The sequence below is a fragment of the Pleurodeles waltl genome, chromosome 3_1 (genome assembly GCF_031143425.1).
Source record: "Pleurodeles waltl isolate 20211129_DDA chromosome 3_1, aPleWal1.hap1.20221129, whole genome shotgun sequence".
Classification (NCBI taxonomy): Eukaryota; Metazoa; Chordata; class Amphibia; order Caudata; family Salamandridae; genus Pleurodeles; species Pleurodeles waltl.
Window position 1 is genome coordinate 824,376,664 of NC_090440.1, and position 26,871 is coordinate 824,403,534.

Below are 26,871 nucleotides of genomic sequence, written 5' to 3' on the forward strand. Positions count from 1 at the left end.
AGATGAAATGTGAGTTGGTGCGGAGTATGCTCTTCCATGAAGTTATGATGAAATGCCCATTACATGAACAGGCATCCTAAAGACTGCTTAGGGCAAGGATAGTTTGAGTTTATAAACAGGATTCTAAACGCCCTGTAAAAATTAAAGACTTTGGGCCTGATTAAGGCCATGGTCTTATTCATGCCCAAAGACTACTTTGGTGGATGGTTACTCCCTCACCAGCATGACGGATATCGCATCATTCATATTACAAGTGCCACAGGATATAATGCACATGTAATACAGAGGACAGGATAACCATCATTTTTGTGATGGACTAATCCATCCAGTGTCTAAATCAGGCCCTCTGTTCTCAAAGTCTCCAAGGGCTAAGTTCTGTGAAATGAAAATTGAACTTTCATTAAAGAAAATGTTAGGGTACAGAATAGAAAAAGTTAAACAAAGTGAACAACAGTGGATTCTCTGTCCAATTCTCTGTCTAATCAGCGCAACTGAAAACAGAATTCCACTTTATGGAAGCTTATTAAAATTGAAGTCAGTGTTCCTTTGATTCCCGGGGAATATAAGATTATTATTATATACAAAGAGGATTCAGAGAGCATGCAATAAAAAGAAACTGATGCAACATGGATATTCTACCAAACAATAGGCAGTGCTAAGGCAAAGTCTGGGTATAATACATTAAACTATATCTGTCCAGTAGTAAGAATGTTAAAACCCTACTCTTTATGGGGAGCAGAAATATTTTTAGTATAAGTCACATCACTGCCTCCTTATAGCGGTGTTCCCTCATTTTCTGTTTGGTATCAGTCAACAGTACATGTAAACATTAAGGCTTTGGGTAAAAAGTATGACTTTTTGCAAAGATAGGGAAAAAAATGGCTATTGTTATGAGAAAGCATGTACTTTATACAGATTGGCCTGTTTGCTGATATTCTGAATGGTGATGTCAGACCAGCACATGTAATAATGAAATTGCTCTTCAATTTGTGATGGAGAGCTAATATTGAAGTTCCCCATAAATTATGCACAAACATTAATTATTAAAATGGAACCCTCAGGCTTAATTTTGAATTTTGTTGCTTTTCTCACCAATAAAAACCCCATAAATGCTTGACTTTTAAACTATAACGGGTTAGAATCATAGTCAGAAAAGGGATGGAAAGCTTTGAGGACTCTCGTCCTGAGGGCTAACCAAGCAGTGAAGATTCACTAGTGCCCCGCGTTTCAGAGGGTGGCTCTGTGGCATGAATGGATGCAGACTCCTTAGGAAACCCATCTATGAAGATCCCGGTTGCACCCAGACACACTGCAGTATATGGGAATTCTGTAAGGAACATTTCCACCCAAAATGGCCTACTTGGGGTTTGCTCCTCTGACACTGGAGTGTGTGCCTGACCAACATGCTCTGTTCACTTTAAACTGTTGTTTAAATATTTACCTCTTTTTTTTTTTTCAAATGTATTTGAATAATATAAGTCAAGTTGTTCTTTGCTATCTTATGCTTTCTTCTGTTTTATAGAAGTTAAATAGCAATAACATTGTTTATAAGACAAAAATATTGTAAAGTGGTAACTATAGAAGAATCCTGGGAAATCCTTTAACAGTAGACAGCTACATAATCCTGCCAATGTGTGAGAGAACTCAGTTTTACAACAGTGGTTGTCAATTCTAAAACAATATTGTTATGTTCCAAGTGAGTAATTGGAACATACCTGGGCAGTTCAAATATACAGATTTGATACTGTTTTACCTTAATTCGATATCTTCTGACTATCAGGCAACAACTCTCAAGTTGCAAAAAGCTCACAATTTAGAAACCGATCTCAATGTCATCTTGTTATAGTTTTTTATAATGAAATAATCCCTCACAAGTGATTGCAGGTTTTTTTACGCAATCTATTACTATCAAAGGAAGGAACGAACACCAACTAGGAAAATAAAAATGAAATTAAAATGTATTACCTCAGTTAAGCTTTTTTGGGCCTCTGATGGACAGCTTAGAAATTCATCTTGTTCCCCAAACTAGCTTTTAGTGTCCATTTTTTTGATTTGACTGAAAACCCCCACTTCCTGTAGTTGGTATCTATGTCAGGGACTGGCTCAAGAACACAGGCCATCACTTATTGTGATAACCAGGGAACAATGACTTTCATTACACTCCTTTGATAGCCTTTTGGGGTGGCAGAGTTTGGGAAAAAACAATAAAATCCACAATGCAGAAGTTGGCCTCCCCTGTTCATCAGGTGGTTTCAACGTCCATCCCAAGTTTCATTCATAGTAAAAATCCCTTTAGAAACTGATTTTAAAGTAGCAGCTTCATGAAAGATAATGCATAGCTTTTAGTGTGTAGGATAAATGTACAGCAGAAATGAAATCAAATAATATTTTTGAAAACCAGTGTTGTCAGATGCTCAGTGGGTAGTCTTGCTTCCCTGAAAGCCTTTCTGGGCCTCACTCTTATAATCATGTAAGTAGTATAAAGTTAATAGCCTGACACAAAGTACTACAAGCCATACATTAACACTCCAAGAGTATCAAAACACTGGATATTAATATCATGAGTATTGGTAGTCAATGTTACCTTCAGTGGGATAACATTCCATAAAACATACCCTTTGTAATTATACCTGGTTAGAAATATTCCCAGCACATTAAATTATTTTCTTATTTTCAGGTTTTCGACAACGTAAATTAGCATATTATTATGATTGGTGGATATCTTATACACTAGCAGTAGAAATATCACCGATTACAAACAAAACAGTCAATTGAATGGACAGAAACAGGAGCTCTATGTCTAAAACTATACTCCAGTTTTCAGCCATGAATATAGTGACCACACCTAATTTACACTTTAATTAGTGAGGGATGTTTCTGTTTATGGCATATTTAAGATCAGTTCAGAGCTGAGCTTGATGTCCATTGTAAATATTTGGTTTTGAAGGCTGTCTCATTTTCTCTAATGGGAGAGATGGCAGAAATATATTCCTAGTATAATGTCATAGATGACGTCCCTTCAGGAATGGGTGCTATCCCACTGCCACTAAAAATGTCTATTTATTATTATTGATCCCGAGTTCCAAAATGAGGCCCAGTATCTCAACTCGGGTGCAAACATTTTTTTTCTAGGCAACTATATTTATGCAAACCCAATAAACATTAGAAGTAAATTTGTCAATTCACATCACATTGTAGGATGGTAATTTCACAAATGTTGTGTGCTGTTTGTGTAAATCATTTTGTTATAGACTCAAGTTACTGTTATAGTTTGAGATAACTGCATCTCCAAATATTTAATCCGAACTATGTAAACATAGCATTTATATTATGAACACGCTGCATTTATATTATGAACATGTACTATATATCCAATATGTTCTTCAGATCCAGAAAAACCCTTCCCAGTCCAGGTTAACATCTTATTGATACAAACTGCCTAATAATGTAGTGAAAGGTCAAGTTCAATGGATCCATAGAAGCTAAAGAAAATATGCATAGCCTAAGTATTGATTGTTGATGGGATCACCTTCAGATTCTGGGAGGTGTTTAGTGAGTTCCACTGGAAATAGGAGATTTTTCCATCTCACTGTTATTCTGCTTATGCCATGTTTGAATTTTGAATGCAGGACCTGAAGATGGAAGCTATTCTTTGACTATTAGTTAATTTATCTCAAATTCTACATAGATCTGGTGAATATGTAAGAGAAAGTTCTACTCACACCTGTCCTGAATTTCTTTTTTCATACAAGAGTTTATGCTTTGCTCAGTTTCTCTTTGTAATTTAATTTCAAGAGGGAGGGTGAGTCACTTAATTGGATCAAATATATGAATCCTTAAACATATAAAACTTTCCGGTGCTTGCAACAGACAGCAAAGCGATGGTATTCTCTGCTGACATATCTCTGGATATGTGGTTATCTGTTTAATGGTCTATCTGCATACCTGTCTATTCTGTCTGTCTCAGAGAACCAAGGAACAGGGAATAGCTGGCCTTGGGGAAAGACAACCACTGAAACGACTCTGGTGTACCCAGGAGACCTTGGAGGACACAGAAAACAAGAGGAGAGGGGCACCTCGGTACAGGGGACAGTGAGATTCCCATTACTGATATTCACTTAAGAAACATCAGACGCAGCAACACAGGGAAGTTGCACCCAAGAGCAACCGAAACAGTACAAGATAGGGACAGTCTAACTACAAGGTGACCAGAAAACAAGAACCTAGAGTAAAATGTTTCCTATAGAACATACATCAGTAACAATACATGCAGATGAAGATTCACAAACATCTCACTAGAAGACGCAGACAGATGGTCATTTGGAAGAGTGCAAGATCTGTTGCCCCCAAGTGACAACAGTGCATTAGCTGAAATGGGTTAGTCCAAGCAAAAACTGTTTAGGTGCTATACAAAAGAGAGAACCTAAACTGTGAACAAGTACAGTTTTACTCCTTTATAATGCATGGGATGCTGCAATCCCTGTATAAAAAACAGTTTATAATCTCTTTATAAATGACAACGTGCAACATACCCAGTCACCAATTATAATGAAGTTACATTAGAACTCAAATCTAATAACTTGTTAGAGTTGAGTTCTGATGTCACATGCCTGTTGTCAGGGCCAGCAGCCAAGGGGAAAGACAGGTCAGGTCAAGGAGTATAATTAAAGGCATTGCTTAAAGAACAAAAAACAAACATTGCTTTTCTCTCTTTTGCTCCATTTTTCTACCTGTCCATTGACAAGAAAGAAGGAGATATGTATGGCAATTGTTTTATTTTTTGCTCTGTTTGGGTAATTATAAAAAAAAGTTCGAATCTTTCTTCATAATTCTACTGCACCTTGTTTTAAAAACGAACATGTATGAATTTGCTTCTAATATCTTTTTGCAACAAATATCTAACAGTTTTTTAGTGTTCAAGTATGCAACACAAATTCTATTTTTATTATTCATGTTTGCAAACATGCTCTTTCTTTCATATGAAAGAGATCCACACCAAGAATTTATATGGTTTGTGGAAAAGCTGATGATGTAACCATATGTTATAAGGAATAGAATTACCCTTGCCATACATGATAAGAATATTGTAAGTCACTTCAGAGTTCTACTACTCTCAAAAGGAACTAGGCCTTTGGCCTTGTTCCTCAATAAGAACTCCTCTGTGATATGCAATATCCTTATCATGTGTGGCAGGGGTTGTGTTAATCCACATATGTTATATCCCATACATAATGATGTAAGCACAGGTAATAAAGCATTGAAAAATGTTTCAACACAACTTTTAGCAATGATGGTGTAAACTCATGGAAGTACAAAAACATGATTTAGTTACTTAAAGAAAAACATTATTTGTTGCACATGTTCAGAACTTACTCAATAAGGACAACAAAAAATCTTAAAATAAAAAAGTTAATCAGCACCAAAGGCCACAAAAGGTCATGTCCATCTAAATAGAAGGGTGTCTTGCACACAACTGTCAGTACCAAGCAGCAGCATTATAACTCATAAAAATAAAAGTAAAGACATGCTAACAAGCAACTATTAAACCTAATATTGTTGCAGATTTCTGTGCCTTGAATCCACTGTTCAGATAATCAGAAATGGTAAAATAATTAAAAAGAAGCCCCTTTCAGTCAAAGCAACTGAAAATGTTTACAGATTTTTTAAATAAAAATTACACCAGCAATGCTTCCTGGTAGGACTAAACTTTATATCCAGTACAACACAGAGAGCACAAAAGCTATGATTATTGAATGTTCCATAAATTTTGTTTTAATGCCCCTACAAAGGATTATGGGGAACATAGAAGGCATTTATTTGAATTTGTGGTTGATCAGTTTGGAAGAGGAGTGAAGCACAAGGGAATTCCAATTGCTAATAATGGGATGTTTTGTAATCTTATTTTAATGTTAACTATTGTTTTTGTTTTTGTTGTGATAGCAATGATTTTAATTAATTATGCAGTAAACATCTTTGAATGGTATTAGAAAACTACTCCACAGAGATAGAGTGATCTATGAGTTTAGTTTTTGACCCAATAATAAGGAACCTTTTATGTGCAGTTCATCAGGGTGCAGAGGACCTTGTTATATTCAAAACACACCTCAAGACCCATGTGTTAAATTAAAACATTAATTTTTCCCATGTTGTGTGATTACTTTGATTTCACTCTGTATTATCTCTGTGACCTTCCCCATAACTCCTTCTCCTCTTATCCATTTTGAAGACACTATCTCCAACTCCAAATGTTACAAATGAGAAATGAAAACAAATGAATTCCTTAACAAACTATATCACAGACCTCTTTTTGTTACAACTTAATGATTTTCTTAAAGAAAACATTTCTCTGTTCCCATGTCAGCCATCAAATCTACTTGCATTGAGGCAAGGTGATCACTGACATGGGAGTTTACTTCTTCATGCAGGACACTTTATGGCAGGTGCAGTAACCCATCAATGGATTTGTGTAAAATGTAAACTCCCTTACCTACAAAGTCCTCTTAAGTGGCTCATGAGTTTCCTTGATGGGCATTTTCCTATTCAATTTATTTTGACATAAAAAAAAACACATAACAGCTTAGGCTGACAATCAGTATATCTAGCACCTGCTATGCAACTCAATGCCTTTGACAATTTGTGTGTGCTATCTCCCTAAACATACACTTCTAGATTTAACAACTAGTTTACAAGACCACAACTATGTTTAAACTTCTAGGTTTGTTATTTGGCACATTTGAGAAGTTCACCGTAAAATATGGTTACTGCAGACATTCAAAAGCAAGTTTTTATATTTTCATAACCCCTAGTGTGTTGATATTGAATCACAATATTTTATGCCATAAGCCAGTTCTATGACCATTCCGTTTATGACTCTTCAGAATTCCAAGCATATTATAAAATATGCTAAACATTCCTCTTTAAGCTGACAGATCTATTGAATATGCATACAGAGCAACAACCAAATTTTCCATCAGCCTTATCCAATTGACTTTTCAGATTGAATATGCAAAGTTAGGATAAGGGTTCAAACTAAGTACATTTTACCTTTGATATGTCCTTCTAACAATTAAATAAAATGAGTAAACACCACTAAGTAGTAGATTTAGTATACAAGAGACCATTGCTGACTTAAGGAGTGTAGGAAGTTGGCTCTGTATGCACTATTTCAAAGTAAGGAATAGTATGCACAGAGTCCAAGGGTTCCCCTTAGAGGTAAGATAGTGGCAAAAAGAGATAATACTAATGCTCTATTTTGTGGTCGTGTGATCGAGCAGCAGGCTTATCAAAGGAGTAGTGTTAAGCATTTGTTGTACATACACACAGGCAATAAATGAGGAACACACACTCAGAGACAAATCCAGCCAATAGGTTTGTTATAGAAAAATATCTTTTCTTAGTTTATTTTAAGAACCACAGGTTCAAATTCTACATGTAATATCTCATTTGAAAGGTATTGCAGGTAAGTACTTTAGGAACTTTGAATAATCACAGTAGCATATATACTTTTTACATAAAACACAATAAGCTGTTTTAAAAGTGGACACAGAGCAATTTTCACAGTTCCTGGGGGAGGTAAAGTATTGTTATTTTTAGCAGGTAAGTAAATCACTTACAGGTCTCAGTTTTGGGTCGAAGGTAGCCCACCATTGGGGGTTCAGAGCAACCCCAAAGTTACCACACCAGCAGCTCAGGGCCGGTCAGGTGCAGAGGTCAAAGAGGTGCCCAAAACACATAGGCTTCAATGGAGAGAAGGGGGTGCCCCGGTTCCAGTCTGCCAGCAGGTAAGTACCCGCGTCTTCGGAGGGCAGACCAGGGGGGTTTTGTAGGTCACCGGGGGGGACACAAGTCCACACAGAAAGTACACCCTCAGCAGCGCGGGGGCGGCCGGGTGCAGTGTGCAAACAAGCGTCGGGTTCTCTGTAGATTTCAATGGGAGACCAAGGGGTCTCTTCAGCGGTGCAGGCAGGCAAGGGGGGGGGCTCCTCGGGGTCGCCACCACCTGGGCAAGGGAGAGGGCCTCCTGGGGGTCACTCCTGCACAGAAGTTCCGTTCCTTCAGGTGCTGGGGGCTGCGGGTGCAGGGTCTTTTCCAGCCGTCGGGACTTTAGGTTCAGGCAGTCGCGGTCAGGGGGAGCCTCGGGGTTCCCTCTGCAGGCGTCGCTGTGGGGGCACAGGGGGGACAACTTTGGTTACTCACGGACTCGGAGTCGCCGGAGGGTCCTCCCTGAGGTGTTGGTTCTCCACCAGTCGAGTTGGGGTCGCCGGGTGCAGTGTTGCAAGTCTCACGCTTCTTGCGGGGAGTTTCAGGGGTCTTTAAATCTGCTCCTTTGAAACAAAGTTGCAGTTCTTTTGGAGCAGTGCCGCTGTCCTCGGGAGTTTCTTGTCTTTCTTGAAGCAGGGCAGTCCTCTGAGGATTCAGAGGTCGCTGGTCCTTTGGAAAGCGTCGCTGGAGCAGGTTTCTTTGGAAGGCAGGAGACAGGCCGGTAAGACTGGGGCCAAAGCAGTTGGTGTCTTCTGTTCTTCTTCTGCAGGGGTTTTTCAGCTCATCAGTCCTCTTCTTCTTGTAGTTTCAGGAATCTAAATCTTTAGGTTCAGGGAAGCCCTTAAATACTAAATTTAAGGGCGTGTTTAGGTCTGGGGGGTTAGTAGCCAATGGCTACTAGCCCTGAGGGTGGGTACACCCTCTTTGTGCTTCCTCCCAAGGGGAGGGGGTCACATCCCTAATCCTATTGGGGAATCCTCCATCTGCAAGATGGAGGATTTCTAAAAGTTAGAGTCACTTCAGCTCAGGACACCTTAGGGGCTGTCCTGACTGGCCAGTGACTCCTCCTTGTTATTCTCATTATTTCCCCCGGCCTTGCCGCCAAAAGTGGGCCGTGGCCGGAGGGGGCGGGCAACTCCACTAGCTGGAGTGCCCTGTGGTGCTGGAACAAAGGGGGTGAGCCTTTGAGGCTCACCGCCAGGTGTTACAGCTCCTGCCTGGGGGAGGTTTTAGCATCTCCACCCAGTGCAGGCTTTGTTACTGGCCTCAGAGTGACAAAGGCACTCTCCCCATGGGGCCAGCAACATGTCTCGGTTGTGGCAGGCTGCTGGAACCAGTCAGCCTACACAGATAGTCGGTTAAGGTTCAGGGGGCACCTCTAAGGTGCCCTCTGGGGTGTATTTTACAATAAAATGTACACTGGCATCAGTGTGCATTTATTGTGCTGAGAAGTTTGATACCAAACTTCCCAGTTTTCAGTGTAGCCATTATGGTGCTGTGGAGTTCATGTGTAACAGACTCCCAGACCATATACTCTTATGGCTACCCTGCACTTACAATGTCTAAGGTTTTGCTTAGACACTGTAGGGGCACAGTGCTCATGCACTGGTGCCCTCACCTATGGTATAGTGCACCCTGCCTTAGGGCTGTAAGGCCTGCTAGAGGGGTGACCTATCTATACCTGCATAGGCAGTGAGAGGCTGGCATGGTACCCTGAGGGGGGTGCCATGTCGACTTATTCGTTTTGTTCTCACCAGCACACACAAGCTGGCAAGCAGTGTGTCTGTGTTGAGTGAGGGGTCTCCAGGGTGGCATAAGTCATGCTGCAGCCCTTAGAGACCTTCCTTGGCATCAGGGCCCTTGGTACCAGGGGTACCATTTACAAGGGACTTATCTGGATGCCAGGGTGTGCCAATTGTGGATACAAAAGTACAGGTTAGGGAAAGAACACTGGTGCTGGGGCCTGGTTAGCAGGCCTCAGCACACTTTCAATTCAAAACATAGCATCAGCAAAGGCAAAAAGTCAGGGGGTAACCATGCCAAGGAGGCATTTCCTTACACAACCCCCCCCCAAACGAAAGAGGATGAGACTAACCTTTCCCAAGAGAGTCTTCATTTTCTAAGTGGAAGAACGTGGAAAGGATATCTGCATTGGCATGGGCAGTCCCAGGTCTGTGTTCCACTATGAAGTCCATTCCCTGTAGGGAGATGGACCACCTCAACAGTTTTGGATTTTCACCTTTCATTTGCATCAGCCATCTGAGAGGTCTGTGGTCAGTTTGAAGTAGGAAGTGAGTACCAAAGAGGTATGGTCTCAGCTTCTTCAGGGACCAAACCACAGCAAAGGCCTCCCTCTCAATGGCACTCCAACGCTGCTCCCTGGGGAGTAACCTCCTGCTAATGAAAGCAACAGGCTGGTCAAGGCCATCATCATTTGTTTGGGACAAAACTGCCCCTATCCCATGTTCAGAGGCATCTGTTTGCACAATGAATTGCTTGGAGTAATCTGGAGCTTTTAGAACTGGTGCTGTGCACATAGCTTGTTTCAGGGTGTCAAAGGCCTGTTGGCATTCTACCGTCCAGTTTACTTTCTTGGTCATTTTCTTGGAGGTGAGTTCTGTGAGGGCTGTCACAATGGAACCATATCCCTTCACAAACCTCCTATAGTACCCGGTCAAGCCAAGGAATGCCCTGACTTGAGTCTGGGTTTTTGGAGCTGCCCAGTCCAGAATAGTCTGGATCTTAGGCTGGAGTGGCTGAACTTGGCCTCCACCTACAAGGTGTCCCAAGTAAACCACAGTTCCCTGCCCTATCTGGCATTTGGATGCCTTGAGAGAGAGGCCTGCTGATTGCAGAGCCTTCAAAACCTTCTTCAGGTGGACCAGGTGATCCTGCCAGTTGGAGCTAAAGACAGCAATATCATCAAGATAAGCTGTACTAAAGGACTCCAAGCCAGCAAGGACTTGATTCACCAACCTTTGGAAGGTGGCAGGGGCATTCTTTAAACCAAAGGGCATAACAGTAAACTGATAATGCCCATCAGGTGTGGAGAATGCTGTTTTCTCTTTTGCTCCAGGTGCCATTTTGATTTGCCAGTACCCTGCTGTTAAGTCAAAGGTACTTAAGAATTTGGCAGCACCTAATTTGTCAATCAGCTCGTCAGCTCTAGGAATGGGATGGGCATCTGTCTTGGTGACAGAATTAAGACCTCTGTAGTCCACACAAAACCTCATCTCTCTCTTTCCATCTTTGGTGTGAGGTTTGGGGACTAAGACCACTGGGCTGGCCCAGGGGCTGTCAGAGTGCTCAATTACTCCCAATTCCAGCATCTTGTGGACTTCCACCTTGATCCTTTCCTTAACTTGATCAGACTGTCTGAAGATTTTGTTTTTGACAGGCATGCTGTCTCCTGTGTCCACATCATGGGTACACAGGTGTGTCTGACCAGGGGTTAAGGAAAAGAGCTCAGCAAATTGTTGCAGGACCTTCCTACAATCAGATTGCTGTTGGCCAGAGAGGGTGTCTGAATAGATCACTTCATCCACTGAGCCATCTTTGGGGTCTGATGAGAGGAGATCAGGGAGAGGCTCACTCTCAGCTTCCTGGTCCTCATCTGTTACCATCAACAGATTCACATCAGCCCTGTCATGGAAGAGCTTAAGGCGGTTCACATGGATCACCCTCTTGGGGCTCCTGCTAGTGCCCAGGTCTACCAGGTAGGTGACCTGACTCTTCCTCTCTAGTACTGGGTAAGGGCCACTCCATTTGTCCTGAAGTGCCCTGGGAGCCACAGGCTCCAGAACCCAGACTTTCTGCCCTGGTTGAAATTCAACCAGTGCAGCCTTTTTGTCATACCAAAACTTCTGGAGTTGTTGGCTGGCCTCAAGGTTTTTACTTGCCTTTTCCATGTATTCTGCCATCCTTGAGCGAAGGCCAAGTACATAGTGCACTATGTCTTGTTTAGGCTCATGAAGAGGTCTCTCCCAGCCTTCTTTAACAAGAGAAAGTGGTCCCCTTACAGGGTGGCCAAACAGAAGTTCAAAGGGTGAGAACCCTACTCCCTTCTGAGGCACCTCTCTGTAAGCGAAAAGCAGACATGGCAGGAGGACATCCCATCTCCTTTTGAGTTTTTCTGGGAGCCCCATGATCATGCCCTTTAATGTCTTGTTGAATCTCTCAACAAGGCCATTAGTTTGTGGATGATAGGGTGTAGTGAATTTATAAGTCACTCCACACTCATTCCACATGTGTTTCAGGTATGCTGACATGAAGTTGGTACCTCTGTCAGATACCACCTCCTTAGGGAAGCCCACTCTGGTAAAGATACCAATGAGGGCCTTGGCTACTGCAGGGGCAGTAGTCGACCTAAGGGGAATAGCTTCAGGATACCTAGTAGCATGATCCACTACTACTAGGATGTACATATTTCCTGAGGCTGTGGGAGGTTCAAGTGGACCCACTATGTCCACACCCACTCTTTCAAAGGGGACCCCCACCACTGGAAGTGGAATGAGGGGGGCCTTTGGATGTCCACCTGTCTTACCACTGGCTTGACAGGTGGGACAGGAGATGCAAAACTCCTTAACCTTCTGGGACATGTTGGGCCAGTAGAAGTGGTTGACTAACCTCTCCCACGTCTTGGTTTGTCCCAAATGCCCAGCAAGGGGAATATCATGGGCTAAGGTCAGAATAAACTCTCTGAACGCCTGAGGCACTACCACTCTCCTAGTGGCACCAGGTTTGGGATCTCTTGCCTCAGTGTACAGGAGTACATCTTCCCAATAGACCCTATGTGTTCCATTTTTCTTGCCTTTGGACTCCTCAGCAGCTTGCTGCCTAAGGCCTTCAAGAGAGGGACAGGTTTCTTGTCCCTTACACAACTCTTCCCTTGAGGGTCCCCCTGGGCCTAAGAGCTCAACCTGATAAGGTTCCAACTCCATAGGCTCAGTTCCCTCAGAGGGCAGAACTTCTTCCTGAGAAGAGAGGTTCTCTTTTTCTTGTTGTGTTGCAGCTGGTTTCCCAGCTGACTTTCCTTTCCTCTTGGTAGGCTGGGCCTTTCTTCCAGAATCCAGCTCTACTTTTTCACCCTGTGCCTTGCACTGTGCCCTTGTCTTGACACACACCAGTTCAGAGATACCCAGCATGGCTGCATGGGTTTTCAGTTCTACCACAGCCCATGCTGAGGACTCCAGGTCATTTCCAAGCAAACAGTCTACTGGGATATTTGAGGAGACCACCACCTGTTTCAGGCCATTGACCCCTCCCCACTCTAAAGTTACCATTGCCATGGGATGTACTTTAGTTTGATTGTCAGCATTGGTGACTGGATAGGTTTTTCCAGTCAGGTATTGGCCAGGGGAAACCAGTTTCTCTGTCACCATAGTGACACTGGCACCTGTATCCCTCAGGCCCTCTACACTTGTCCCATTAATTAAGAGCTGCTGCCTGTATTTTTGCATGTTAGGGGGCCAGGCAGCCAGTGTGGCTAAATCCACCCCACCCTCAGAGACTAATGTAGCTTCAGTGTGACACCTGATTTGCTCTGGGCACACTGTTGATCCCACTTGGAGACTAGCCATTCCAGTGTTAGCTGGAGTGGAGTTTAAAGTGGTATTTTTCTTGGGACAGGCCTTGTCTCCAGTTTGGTGTCCAGACTGACTACAGCTACGACACCAGGCCTTTTTGGGATCAAAGTTTTTACCCTTGTACCCAGAATTGTTTTGTGAAGAGGCTCTGGGCCCACCCTCCTGTGCAGGTTTTTGGGGGCCTGTAGAAGACTCTTTACTATTTTTGTTTTTGGCTGTCTCACCACCTTTCCCCTGGGGAGGTTTTGTGACCCCTTTCCATTGGTCACCCCCTGTGGAAGTTTTGGACACCCTAGTCTTGACCCAATGGTCCGCCTTCTTTCCCAATTCTTGGGGAGAAATTGGTCCTAGGTCTACCAGATGCTGATGCAGTTTATCACTGAAACAATTACTTAATAGGTGTTCTTTCACAAATAAATTGTACAGCCCATCATAATTACTTACACCACTGCCTTGAATCCAACCATCTAGTGTTTTTACTGAGTAGTCTACAAAGTCAACCCAGGTCTGGCTCGAGGATTTTTGAGCCCCCCTGAATCTAATCCTATACTCCTCAGTGAAGAATCCAAAGCCCTCAATCAGGGTACCCTTCATGAGGTCATAAGATTCTGCATCTTTTCCAGAGAGTGTGAGGAGTCTATCCCGATACTTTCCTGTGAACATTTCCCAAAGGAGAGCACCCCAGTGAGATTTGTTCACTTTTCTGGTTACACAAGCCCTCTCAAAAGCTGTGAACCATTTGGTGATGTCATCACCATCTTCATATTTAGTTACAATCCCTTTAGGGATTTTCAACATGTCAGGAGAATCTCTGACCCTATTTATGTTGCTGCCACCATTGATGGGTCCTAGGCCCATCTCTTGTCTTTCCCTTTCTATGGCTAGGATCTGTCTTTCCAAAGCCAATCTTTTGGCCATCCTGGCTAACTGGATGTCCTCTTCACTGGAGTTATCCTCAGTGATTTCAGAGAGGTTGGTCCCTCCTGTGAGGGAGCCAGCATCTCTGACTATTATGCTTGGAGTCAGGGCTTGAGAGGCCCTGTCTTCCCTAGATAGGACTGGTAGGGGGGAATCACCCTCCAAGTCACTATCATCATCCTCTGAGTTGCCATCCTCAGAGGGGTTGGCCTTTTCAAACTCTGCCAACAGCTCCTGGAGCTGTAGTTTGGAAGGTCTGGGGCCCATTGTTATTTTCTTTAATTTACAGAGTGACCTTAGCTCCCTCATCTTAAGATGGAGGTAAGGGGTGGTGTCGAGTTCCACCACATTCATCTCTGTACTAGACATTATGCTTCTAAAAGTTGGAATACTTTTTAAGAATCTAAAACTAGTTCTAGAATCTAATTCAAACTTTTACCAAACTTTTAAACTCTAAAAGAAATGCTAACAGGGACTAACACAAGGCCCTGGCAGGACTTTAAAGAATTTAGAAAAATTTCAAATTGCAAAAAATCTATTTCTAATGACAATTTTTGGAATTTGTCGTGTGATCAGGTATTGGTTGAGTAGTCCAGCAAATGCAAAGTCTTGTACCCCACCGCTGATCCACCAATGTAGGAAGTTGGCTCTGTATGCACTATTTCAAAGTAAGGAATAGTATGCACAGAGTCCAAGGGTTCCCCTTAGAGGTAAGATAGTGGCAAAAAGAGATAATACTAATGCTCTATTTTGTGGTAGTGTGGTCGAGCAGTAGGCTTATCAAAGGAGTAGTGTTAAGCATTTGTTGTACATACAGACAGGCAATAAATGAGGAACACACACTCAGAGACAAATCCAGCCAATAGGTTTTGTTATAGAAAAATATCTTTTCTTAGTTTATTTTAAGAACCACAGGTTCAAATTCTACATGTAATATCTCATTTGAAAGGTATTGCAGGTAAGTACGTTAGGAACTTTGAATAATCACAGTAGCATATATACTTTTTACATAAAACACAATAAGCTGTTTTAAAAGTGGACACAGTGCAATTTTCACAGTTCCTGGGGGAGGTAAAGTATTGTTATTTTTAGCAGGTAAGTAAATCACTTACAGGTCTCAGTTTTGGGTCCAAGGTAGCCCACCGTTGGGGGTTCAGAGCAACCCCAAAGTTACCACACCAGCAGCTCAGGGCCGGTCAGGTGCAGAGGTCAAAGAGGTGCCCAAAACACATAGGCTTCAATGGAGAGAAGGGGGTGCCCCGGTTCCAGTCTGCCAGCAGGTAAGTACCCGCGTCTTCGGAGGGCAGACCAGGGGGGTTTTGTAGGTCACCGGGGGGGACACAAGTCCACACGGAAAGTACACCCTCAGCAGCGCGGGGGCAGATGGGTGCAGTGTGCAAACAAGCGTCGGGTTCTCTGTAGATTTCAATGGGAGACCAAGGGGTCTCTTCAGCGGTGCAGGCAGGCAAGGGGGGGGGCTCCTCAGGGTAGCCACCACCTGGGCAAGGGAGAGGGCCTCCTGGGGGTCACTCCTGCACAGACGTTCCGTTCCTTCAGGTGCTGGGGGCTGTGGGTGCAGGGTCTTTTCCAGCCGTCGGGACTTTAGGTTCAGGCAGTCGCGGTCAGGGGGAGCCTCGGGGTTCCCTCTGCAGGCGTCGCTGTGGGGGCTCAGAGGGGACAACTTTGGTTACTCACGGACTCGGAGTTGCCGGAGGGTCCTCCCTGAGGTGTTGGTTCTCCAGCAGTCGAGTCGGGGTCGCCGGGTGCAGTGTTGCAAGTCTCACGCTTCTTGCGGGGAGTTTCAGGGGTCTTTAAATCTGCTCCTTTGAAACAAAGTTGCAGTTCTTTTGGAGCAGTGCCGCTGTCCTCGGGAGTTTCTTGTCTTTCTTGAAGCAGGGCAGTCCTCTGAGGATTCAGAGGTCGCTGGTCCTTTGGAAAGCGTCGCTGGAGCAGGTTTCTTTGGAAGGCAGGAGACAGGCCGGTAAGACTGGGGCCAAAGCAGTTGGTGTCTTCTGTTCTTCTTCTGCAGGGGTTTTTCAGCTCAGCAGTCCTCTTCTTCTTGTAGTTTCAGGAATCTAAATCTTTAGGTTCAGGGAAGCCCTTAAATACTAAATTTAAGGGCGTGTTTAGGTCTGGGGGGTTAGTAGCCAATGGCTACTAGCCCTGAGGGTGGGTACACCCTCTTTGTGCCTCCTCCCAAGGGGAGGGGTCACATCCCTAATCCTATTGGGGAATCCTCCATCTGCAAGATGGAGGATTTCTAAAAGTTAGAGTCACTTCAGCTCAGGACACCTTAGGGGCTGTCCTGACTGGCCAGTGACTCCTCCTTGTTATTCTCATTATTTCCCCCGGCCTTGCCGCCAAAAGTGGGGCCGTGGCCGGAGGGGGCGGTCAACTCCACTAGCTGGAGTGCCCTGTGGTGCTGGAACAAAGGGGGTGAGCCTTTGAGGCTCACCGCCAGGTGTTACAGCTCCTGCCTGGGGGAGGTATTAGCATCTCCACCCAGTGCAGGCTTTGTTACTGGCCTCAGAGTGACAAAGGCACTCTCCCCATGGGGCCAGCAACATGTCTCGGTTGTGGCAGGCTGCTGGAATCAGTCAGCCTACACAGATAGTCGGTTAAGGTTTCAGGGGGCACCTCTAAGGTGCCCTCTGGGGTGTATTTTACAATAAAATGTACACTGGCATCAGTGTGCATTTATTGTGCTGAGAAGTTTGATACCAAACTTCCCAGTTTTCAGTGTAGCCATTATGGTGCTGTGGAGTTCGTGTGTAACAGACTCCCAGACCATATACTCTTATGGCTACCCTGCACTTACAATGTCTAAGGTTTTGCTTAGACACTGTAGGGGCACAGTGCTCATGCACTGGTGCCCTCACCTATGGTATAGTGCACCCTGCCTTAGGGCTGTAAGGCCTGCTAGAGGGGTGACTTATCTATACCTGCATAGGCAGTGAGAGGCTGTCATGGTACCCTGAGGGGGGTGCCATGTCGACTTACTCGTTTTGTTCTCACCAGCACACACAAGCTGGCAAGCAGTGTGTCTGTGTTGAGTGAGGGGTCTCCAGGGTGGCATAAGTCATGCTGCAGCCCTTAGAGACCTTCCTTGGCATCAGGGCCCTTGGTACCAGGGGTACCATTTACAAGGGACTTATCTGGATGCCAGGGTGTGCCAATTGTGGATACAAAAGTACAGGTTAGGGAAAGAACACTGGTGCTGGGGCCTGGTTAGCAGGCCTCAGCACACTTTCAATTCAAAACATAGCATCAGCAAAGGCAAAAAGTCAGGGGGTAACCATGCCAAGGAGGCATTTCCTTACAATGCGTATAAGGTTCAGTGCCCCAGTAACTGATGAAACAACATAATACTCAGAATAATACACTTATTTTTATTTAAATCCTAATTGTGTTTTTATTTCAGTGGGTACAAACCTTTCCTTCACATTTTTATGAGAAAGTGAAACTGACAGATCAATTCTATATTAGGCTGCTATTTGAATACTACCATAGTACATCTGAATAGATCAATTTTCATAACGTGTGTTAACATTTGGCTAACATCACCACATGTTCACTTTATTAACTTGGAGCTCATTTCATAGTCTGCTGCTCATGTTCTTAACATATGTCATCCAACCATTTACTAATCTATAATTAGAAATGTCATGCAAGATCTATCGTATTTCAATACAAAAAAGTGAATGATATGTTTAAAGCAGGGTACTGCATTTAAGAAAAATATAATACTTGGAATGTGTCATTAAAAGGGAATCTAAGAACAACAGTGCAATGCTGTTAAGAAAAAGAAAGCAACATTGTTTTAATGTTTTAATTGGAAGTCTTTAGAGATTCCTTGATTAGATTCATGGGAGAATTTGAAGATGCAACTAGGCTAACATGCTAATATTGAAATGCTTGTATAAAACATATATATTGTGGTTATTTGTGTATATATTTGCATTGAACAAGATTTCAACTGTGTATATAACAGCCATATGTGAAAAAGTCAAAGTGAAGTAACAAAAAAAGGTTTAGTGCAAGAGGATTTGAAGACTACTGAACATCACAAAAACTGATGTGATAATAAAAATGCAACATTGTTGATCTTCATATAAATCAGTTAAACATCCAATACATGCCCTGAAGGTAAACAGTATTCCCATAAATTTACTGTTGCTCACTCTCTGTCATCTCTCCTCGCCATTTTTCACTCTCACGTTATTTCTCTATTTTTCTCTCTCCCTCTTGGTCATCTCTGTGCCTCTTTCACTTATATTTTTCTTTCCCCTATCTTCTATTTTGCCTGTACTTACATCTCCATAGCTCATGAATATTTGTATTTGAATAGGTATTCCACAAATTAATCATTACACTTTTTTACTTATGTTTCCTTTATTTAGCTTCTACACACTTGAACAATCCACCATCTATGAACAAGGCTTCATTTAAAGACATTTAGGAAACCTCTGAAGTTATTCACCTCTTGTGCTGCATACAGAGACTCCCAGTTTTGCACCTAACCTCTTGCAGAAAACATGTCTGTTGAACACAGATAGAATACTTCGTTTTACTCATTGGCTTTCCTGCAAAAAATAAGTGTAAGAAGCAGGTGTGGAACCTTTCAATTGACATCAGGGAGAAATGAAAGAAATGTCTTTGCCAACAGCTACCTTTTAAAACTCTGCACCTAATTCTTTTGCAGCTGTTCCATGTGATAGATTTTTGTAAGCCATGCCATCACTGATCACATTTGATGACAGCATGAAATATGTGTCAGGAATGTCAAGGGCATGAACACAGTACTAAATATATGTTCTATGCATGTGGAATGAGGCCAACTCCAACTACTTGCCTCAGTCCAAAAAGTATAGAGAATTTGGGTGGGTGGCCATGGTTAGTAAAGAAACTGTAGACATGACAATTCTGTCTAAGTCCTAACCTGCATAGAATTTGAGGACATTTTTAGTCAAGGGCTGCTGTGAGGAAATATAAAACCAAGTGATGCTTCCAGGACATGAGGTAGAGGCAAGCTGCAACACCCAAGCAGGTACCTGTACTCCTTACTGTTGCACTACCTTACAAAGTAACAGTACCTGTTGATGCTAAATGCTAAACCGCACTCATTTAAGTGCTATTATAATGAGAGGGAGATACGATTTGAGAAACAAAACAGGCCTTAAGTGTTGAGACATGTAACATTCAGTCCCCTTGACTGTCAGCCACTCTAAAAAATGTAAAAAGCCTACCAGTTTTCCTATACTATAGCCCTACTCTGGGATTACTATATTTTTGACAGTGTTTCCTAATGTTACAGAGATGCATGAAATTTACAAAATTGAACTGGCCAATGAGGCAATCACAGCTGTTCATTAGTGAAAATAAACACCATAAGAATTCCTGGCAAACTTGGACTTAAGTCCTGATAAGATAAATGATTGAGCCCATATTTGGAGGAATAATTGAATAATTGAAATCAGTGTTTATTGCTAAATTTTTTATATTGTGAACTTTTGAATGAAATGGTACATAGATAAAGATCTTATGAGCATGTTAGAGGATATAAATATGCACATTTACTAAACATCGAATACGCTTAAAAATTGGAATGTTTGAAGTGGTGTATGCCACAGCTAACCTTATTTCAAAAAGTTAATTAGATCAGAAAAAGCAACAATTTGATTAGAATGTTTCCTCCCAATTCTCATCTTCCAACGAGAATCAAGATTGTGAGCCAGTGGGCGATTAAAAAAAATGAAGTGGTGTACAGCAAGGCAACAGCAAGGGACATGCAGTTCTTTTCTTCCCAGCTAATTCTTGACTGACGATACAAATATACAATATTTAAGAGTTTTTAAGGAACTGGAAGTTACCCCAGTGATTGTGAGTGTTGTTTTTAACCAATGTTCTTTACCCAACAGACAACTAAATCCTGAGGAAGTGCTAACACGTGTTGCTTTCAGTTCTGCGTGCTTCATTTTTAGGTCTGGCTAGGTTGTTCAGGTATTCACAAGACGAATTGTTAACAGCTGTTTAAAATATACATAGTGTAGCTTACGGCTCAGCCCAGAGGAGTATTCTCTCTCCTCACGCACTTTGGTCTTTAGTTTCTCATTCGCCCTCCTTTGGAGTGTTTACACTTCAATGCAGGAAGGACTATTTCACATTTCAAAAGTAAACTGGATGATCACACATCCAATTATCTATCTCATAAATGCATTTTATTAACAAAATATGTTGTTTTGCCTTTTTTTAATTTCAGCAGTTTTTTCATATTTTGCTTAGTGCTTAAAATGCAAGCCAGACCTACTGACCTTGTTCTATTTCTATTTAGAGATCATTGATCCAGCATTTGATGGATGATCACTAACTAAATAAATATTTCAATTGATTGGGACAGATTGTTGTGTGACTCCCTTCCTTGCAGTTTACGCTGCTCAATATCGTCTACAAACAAAGAAAGGCGAGCAAGGCAGAGTGATTACAGGCTAACAACGCTGCGTTTGGAGCCAGGCCCACTGCCTCTTGGGCCAGCTTTTCAATTGCTGAAATGTTTAACCCCTTTCCAAGAGGCAATAAATGAAAGGTCCAACTCTTGAAATTGGAGGTCAATTAGATACTTAATGATGAAGCATATCTTTAAATATATTTCTTCTATTATTATCCCAGCAAAAAATTAATTAACCAGGTCAGACTGGCCATGAAGGCTAATGTAGAATGTAATTATTCCTGATCTTTAGACATGGGAGGCCCATAAAGACATAGCCCTTATTCAGCGCGCTTGAGTGTGTGAATTTTCAGCGATTAATCAAGCATGAGATGAGGCAAGGGGATATTGTGTTCAGCGCTCTGCACCGAGCTTCCTGTGGAGTAGGAAATCTCCATGCTGAAGGCCTGCTCTCTTACAAATTGTCGAATGTAGTGACGTAAGAACTGCCAAGTATCATGCGCCTTCAGGGCTAATAAAAGTGCACTTGCAACTCAAAGAGGAGGGGAACACATCCGGCCACCTCTCACTTCACAGGACATACCTACAATGTGAAAGACACTTCCCTAAAACCTCTGATCACCCTTAGAAGCCTTAAGAGGGAGATTTAACCTCAGAAGTAATCAATAGTACTCGCGTTTTATTTTCATTAAAAGCTCTGAATATTGTCAATGTCAGTATAATTTCAATGTGTTGTTTTTCAGACAAACACTCTTATTAAGAGACAGGATAAACCCCTCAAAGACGTTTCACAGTCACAGACGTGTGACTCGCTGTTTTCGGCTCATGATTACTTTTAATTTGTGTGGCATTACTAAAGTGTTAGAGTTTGCATTAGTTTTGATGGAACTAAACGATGTCTGTATTTTGATGGTGGGGACGACACAATAGCGATTTGATTTTAAATTGAATTGCTTTTAATTTGAAAGGGTGCTTAATTGCTTGATTCGATGATACTTTGAGCATTTCAGGGAGGAAATCAAATATGTTTTATGAGGTACCACTAAACACATTGAATTCTATGCTCTCAAAAACGAATTTTATTAAAGTAAAAGAGAAACCACAAAGCAAGTACATACCGAGATACGAAAAAAGGAAAGACATCTATATAAGTATTGAACATTTATGTTTCTAGAGTAGAGTCCACTATATGAGTATGCTCACGTGGGAAATACATCCACCTCCAATAGGTGACAATCTATACTGACTTGCTAGTAAAGGTGGGCTTTAAGCAGTATCCTAAAATTATCATGATCTGCTTGTTTCTGAAGAACTAGAGAAATATCCCTCAATTTGGCTGTAAACATGATTGATAGAGGGTAATAACAGTACGGTAATGGAAGTCTCTACCTCTCTGGGCGGACTGTGCCAGTGGATGTCTTCTAGAGACCTACTTCTGGAGGTGGAGGTCCTGTGGCACCTTCTGCAGAGATGCAGTTTTCTTGTGTGTCTTCCCTAAACAAGAGTGGTCCTTACAGAGATCTACCAATTCCCCTAAAAATCACCGATGTGAAGGCCAGTAAAATTATGTTTTTTTCTCAACATCTCCTAATAGCAAATTACTGAAAAAGACCTGATCAGTCAAAATCGAGATATGTCTGTCTTCTTTGGTGTTTGAATTTAAATGGGATTGAACCGGAAGGAACAGATTATTTCATCTCGGTTGTTGACGTGGAACATAGTCTGAGAATTCCATAAATCAGATGCGACCATTCCCTGGGAAAGCTTTGTGAAATGGGCAGACTGTAAGAGACCCTGTCTAATAAAATAGCTGAAGAGTTGATGGATGCGTGGCGTGTCCAACATAGGCCCAGCAGGCATTTTCTAGATTACCACTGATCACGTAAATAAATTCTGTTTAGTTCAACTACGTGTAAATTTATCTTATGCACCTAGCCTGGCATAAATCCAACAACCCTGGACCTACATTGGACACCCCCTGATCTATATCCTCTGAAGATGTGTACATTTTAAAAGGCCCAATAAGGCATTTTGGTAATCAAAGCTCTTGCCATATTCAGGTGCAGACTTGCCAGCTCACCAGAACTACAGGTCAATAAGAACAGGAAGACTTTATAGTGAAATGCAATGAAAACCGATGTGAATAATAGTGGGAATTTGTACTTTAATACCCCTCTATCCAGGTTTTCTCTTTTGTTCCAGGCTCTGTTCCCCACGCCTGCCTATACATTTGAAATATGTTTGAGGCACAACAAAAAGGCACTGGTTGAACTGCAAAATGCATAATCTCAATTTTGGGTGGAAAACCGCTGTTTCTGCCAAAATATGGATTAAAGGGCACTTCGAAATTAGTGTTGCACAGATAAGCATCGCCCACCTTCACATTTCAAGCCTAGGATTTCCCACCTTCTCGGAGGGCGGGTGGAACATGGAGCTAAAAAACTGGGAAATGGACAGAACTGAAGATGAAATTTCATCAACAGACTGAAGACTGAGAATGCCAGACACATCATAAAACGATAGAAGCTAGCTGGTGAGAGTATGGAGATGCATAGAAGTACGAAAACAAAGAAATCAAGCATAGCTGAAGGATAAAAATGGACAAAATGATAAAGTGATTTTTTTCTCAAGTTTCTGAGTATACAGGAAGCAGAAGAGTTTGGAAACTGTCAGCTTGAAAACATGCTGAGAAAAAGATGAAACACTGCCTTGCCCAATGTCCTTCTCGGTCATAGGAGTGATGGGAAAGCTATGATTTACAGGTTCCTTCACAAGTCCTGCATTGTATGAGGACTGGGTTACTAAGTTTACAAGTGCTCGACATTTCGGTGGAAAATATCAGTTTGCTGGCATTAACATGAACACACATAATAAATATGAGGACAACATGTCTTTGAATAATATTTTCCTAGACACGGGTTGATGCAAGACATGAAACCGCAGATCTGATAGTTGTGGTGGTTCAATGTGTAAATTAAAACGTAAGAGAGCTATTAAAATATACATGATATTGGATGGAGGCTGTGAGCTCCAGAGAAAGGTACTTTGGCCACGTGCCACCTCTTGGCATATAAGCCACGCTGGAGCAAGGATACTAAAAAAAAAAAGTCCTTCTGGTGGGAAAAGAATGCCTGGACGACCCATCCAAATAGGTGAATTAGGAGGTCGGTTGAGGCACCAAATTTAGTTGGAGATAAATTCTATTTTAAAAATATAAAATGACAAAAATGGGGAATGCTTTGCTGAGACCATAGGTTGCTGTACGTTAGCATAGTGCAGTGTCCTTATTAGAGTTCACAAATGGTATGTGCTCTATCTACAGCCCCCACAAGACTGAATATAGCATTATATTATTTTTTTAAACACTCAAAATAAGCCTAAAATTACATTCTAAGTGGCATGTACACAGCACAGTTCACGTAGCAAATGAGAGTCCAAGTACAGTGCACCACACATGTGCAAAAGAACACCTGGTTCATGTGTATATCATGACACCTAGGACATTTCTATTCACACACCATGGCTACAGTATGACACACAATCTATGTGCACAAGTTCACTTGAAACATAAGTACACATGAGTCATACAGCATTGTATACGTTTGGTTCATGCGTTCATCTGGATTTATATAGCATAATGCACATCTCAAACATAAAAGAAGACACTAGCAGATTTCAATATTTGCACAAAAAAAACATGCTCATGCATAGTCCACAATTCAGAAAAGTGATCCAGATTACTATATATGCTACAAAATGTTAGTGTTATATATGAGAGTGCGTTCCAACCTTGACTGCTGGGGCATTCATAAGGTGGAGGTCCATCATTGCAGGGTGGGATGTTCAGCTAAGCAAAAAAGAAAATGCCTAATGATAGCAGTGCTTCACCTGTAAGATAGGATAGAGCGGGGTAGCAATCCTTTGCCATGAAACACACTTTATAGCTAGCCCCTTTGATGCCCTAAAAAGAATGTTCCTGGAGCCTTTTGAGGGGGGCAGGGCAGAACATTAGATCGCTCAGCCACATTGCCAAAGAGCTGTAGTCAGGTGTTGCACCCACGGAGAAACCCTTCAGCCCCTTAAGTCTAGGGATGCCGCACCACTGGACACTGTGAATCAGAGTGCTAGGGTTGGTGCAATGAAGAACTTCACTGTCTGCCTATTGCTCCGAATTTCTGGCCACCCCCTTAAAATTCTGATGATCCCGTCACAGTCATATTTCTTGCACACATCCTAACAGGTTATCTACAAAAGATGATCCATAACTGTCAATGTTATCAATGATAGTACATCTCAGAGGATGTATTTAAACATTTACCAGTAAGTAATAACCAAAATACCAGCTCACATGCAACCTCAAAAAGTCCACAAAGAAACCACATCTTCTAGCACCCAGCACCGAAGACGAATTCTGAGGATACTGGGGATGGAATTCTTCTAGATTTTATAAAGCACAAAAGGTATAACAATGGTATGAAACGTGGGGATGAGCTAAAACAGATTATCAATGTTCTTTCTTGCAAGGTTTTATGGCCTGCTGTTCCAAAACGTGTCCCAAAAGTCAGCATATTTCCTAAAGTTCTCACTTTTTACTATGCAAATTAAGTTTTGTCATTTGATTTGCATTCTTTCCTGTCTGACAATGACATATAAGCAGGGTGAGAAGATTGGATATAAGGACACTGACCTGAATTTGCTGCTGCAGTAGATTGATTTTGTGCTGCTGCTGCAGAAGCTGCTGTTGTTGTCTTGCAATCTGCAGAACATTAAATAATAGAGCATTACATTACAGTACTATTTTATCTGTTAACCTCAGATTGAAAAATCTCTCATGCATAAATCCTCTATTTTGCACAAGTATTGAAAAAGTTGTCAGAAAGGCAGTCAAAATTAAGGCAAGATTTACAGAAGCACATTAGTCCAATCTCTTATTGAAAATTATAATGTATTAATTTAAGTAGCTTCAACTATACCTTAGAAACTGAGATAAGCTGTCCTAACTGGATTCCATACAACCTCTCTTTCTAAAGGGACGAACAACAATTGGTTTTGCAACTGGTGCTCTCAAACCATAAATGATTTTAGGGTATCCACACATTTTTGACCTTTTTCTCCCATCAGTTTTTGTAGTCCATAAATGTTTGGTAGTGAACAATCTAATACCTTGTGTAAATGCTGTTTTCAGCCTATTATTTCGGTTAATCATTTCCTTATATGGTTGATAATGAAATTAACTTCAATACGTGTTCAGGTCCCCACCTATTAAATTAGTTATCAATTTCCATTAGGTGCTTGTGAAAAATCTGCATTTCACAGAACTCCAAAACTTAATATGTCCATCTGATACTTCTAAGTCCTCTCTGTGCACTTTAACCTCATTCCACACAGGACTCAATTTCCAGTTGTTTAGGATCCCACAAAGATTCCCATTATACTTCAGTAAAATGAGTATGACAATGCCCAAATTGCTCAAATGGCGGAATTGTATGTAACTTCTTGTTCATGTTCAGGTGGCTGGCAAAGTTTTTTTCATCTTTGCTAGCTTTTGTATGCCACATACCCACTGTAAACCCACGACCCCTATAATTTTAGATAACAGAATACGACACTGAAAACTTATATAAAAGTCTCATAGTTGGAGCATGGAATGATGGGTAAAGTTAAAAGTCACATTTTCACTGTAACTAGAAAAAAACAAACGCTATTGAAATACTGATGTTACAATGTTGGGCACTTTGTGAAAAACACTAAATCAAAATTTGCCAAGCCTGTCCTTGATCTTCGGTGGCCAGTTCCTCGACAGACTGATAGGCGAGGCCAAAGATCTCATCTCCTATTCCTAAATCAATTACAGCTGAAAACGGAATCTATGACATTTCTTAGTCATCACCTGACAATCTATATGTGGAGCTTCACACAGTGAAATATGGCGCACAGGCACCATGTGGCACAAGTTCTGAATTTTATTTGCCAATTGGTTGAGCTACATGCTCGCTTCATCAAGCATGACAACCTAGTTTTAAGTGTCATTTAATTTTCATTTTAAAATATAATTACAAAGTGTTCACTGTACGATATCACTCGTCTGCAAATGTGTCAAGATTAATTTGTGCTAGCTTATTCACAAGTGTCAATAGTTAATTACTGTGTCGTCTCTGGATG

The 26,871-nt window shown here is 41.8% G+C and overlaps 1 protein-coding gene across 15 annotated transcripts in view; it reads right to left on the reverse strand.

The window, feature by feature from the left end:
* The window catches only part of SOX6 (SRY-box transcription factor 6), a 777,007-nt gene that overhangs the window by 248,342 nt on the left and 501,794 nt on the right, over positions 1 to 26,871 (reverse strand). For all 15 annotated transcript variants that reach the window (XM_069223720.1, XM_069223708.1, XM_069223713.1 and 12 more), the window contains exon 8: positions 25,397 to 25,465. In XM_069223720.1, the coding sequence (XP_069079821.1) occupies positions 25,397 to 25,465 (69 nt within the window). The remainder of the gene's footprint in view (positions 1 to 25,396; positions 25,466 to 26,871) is intronic.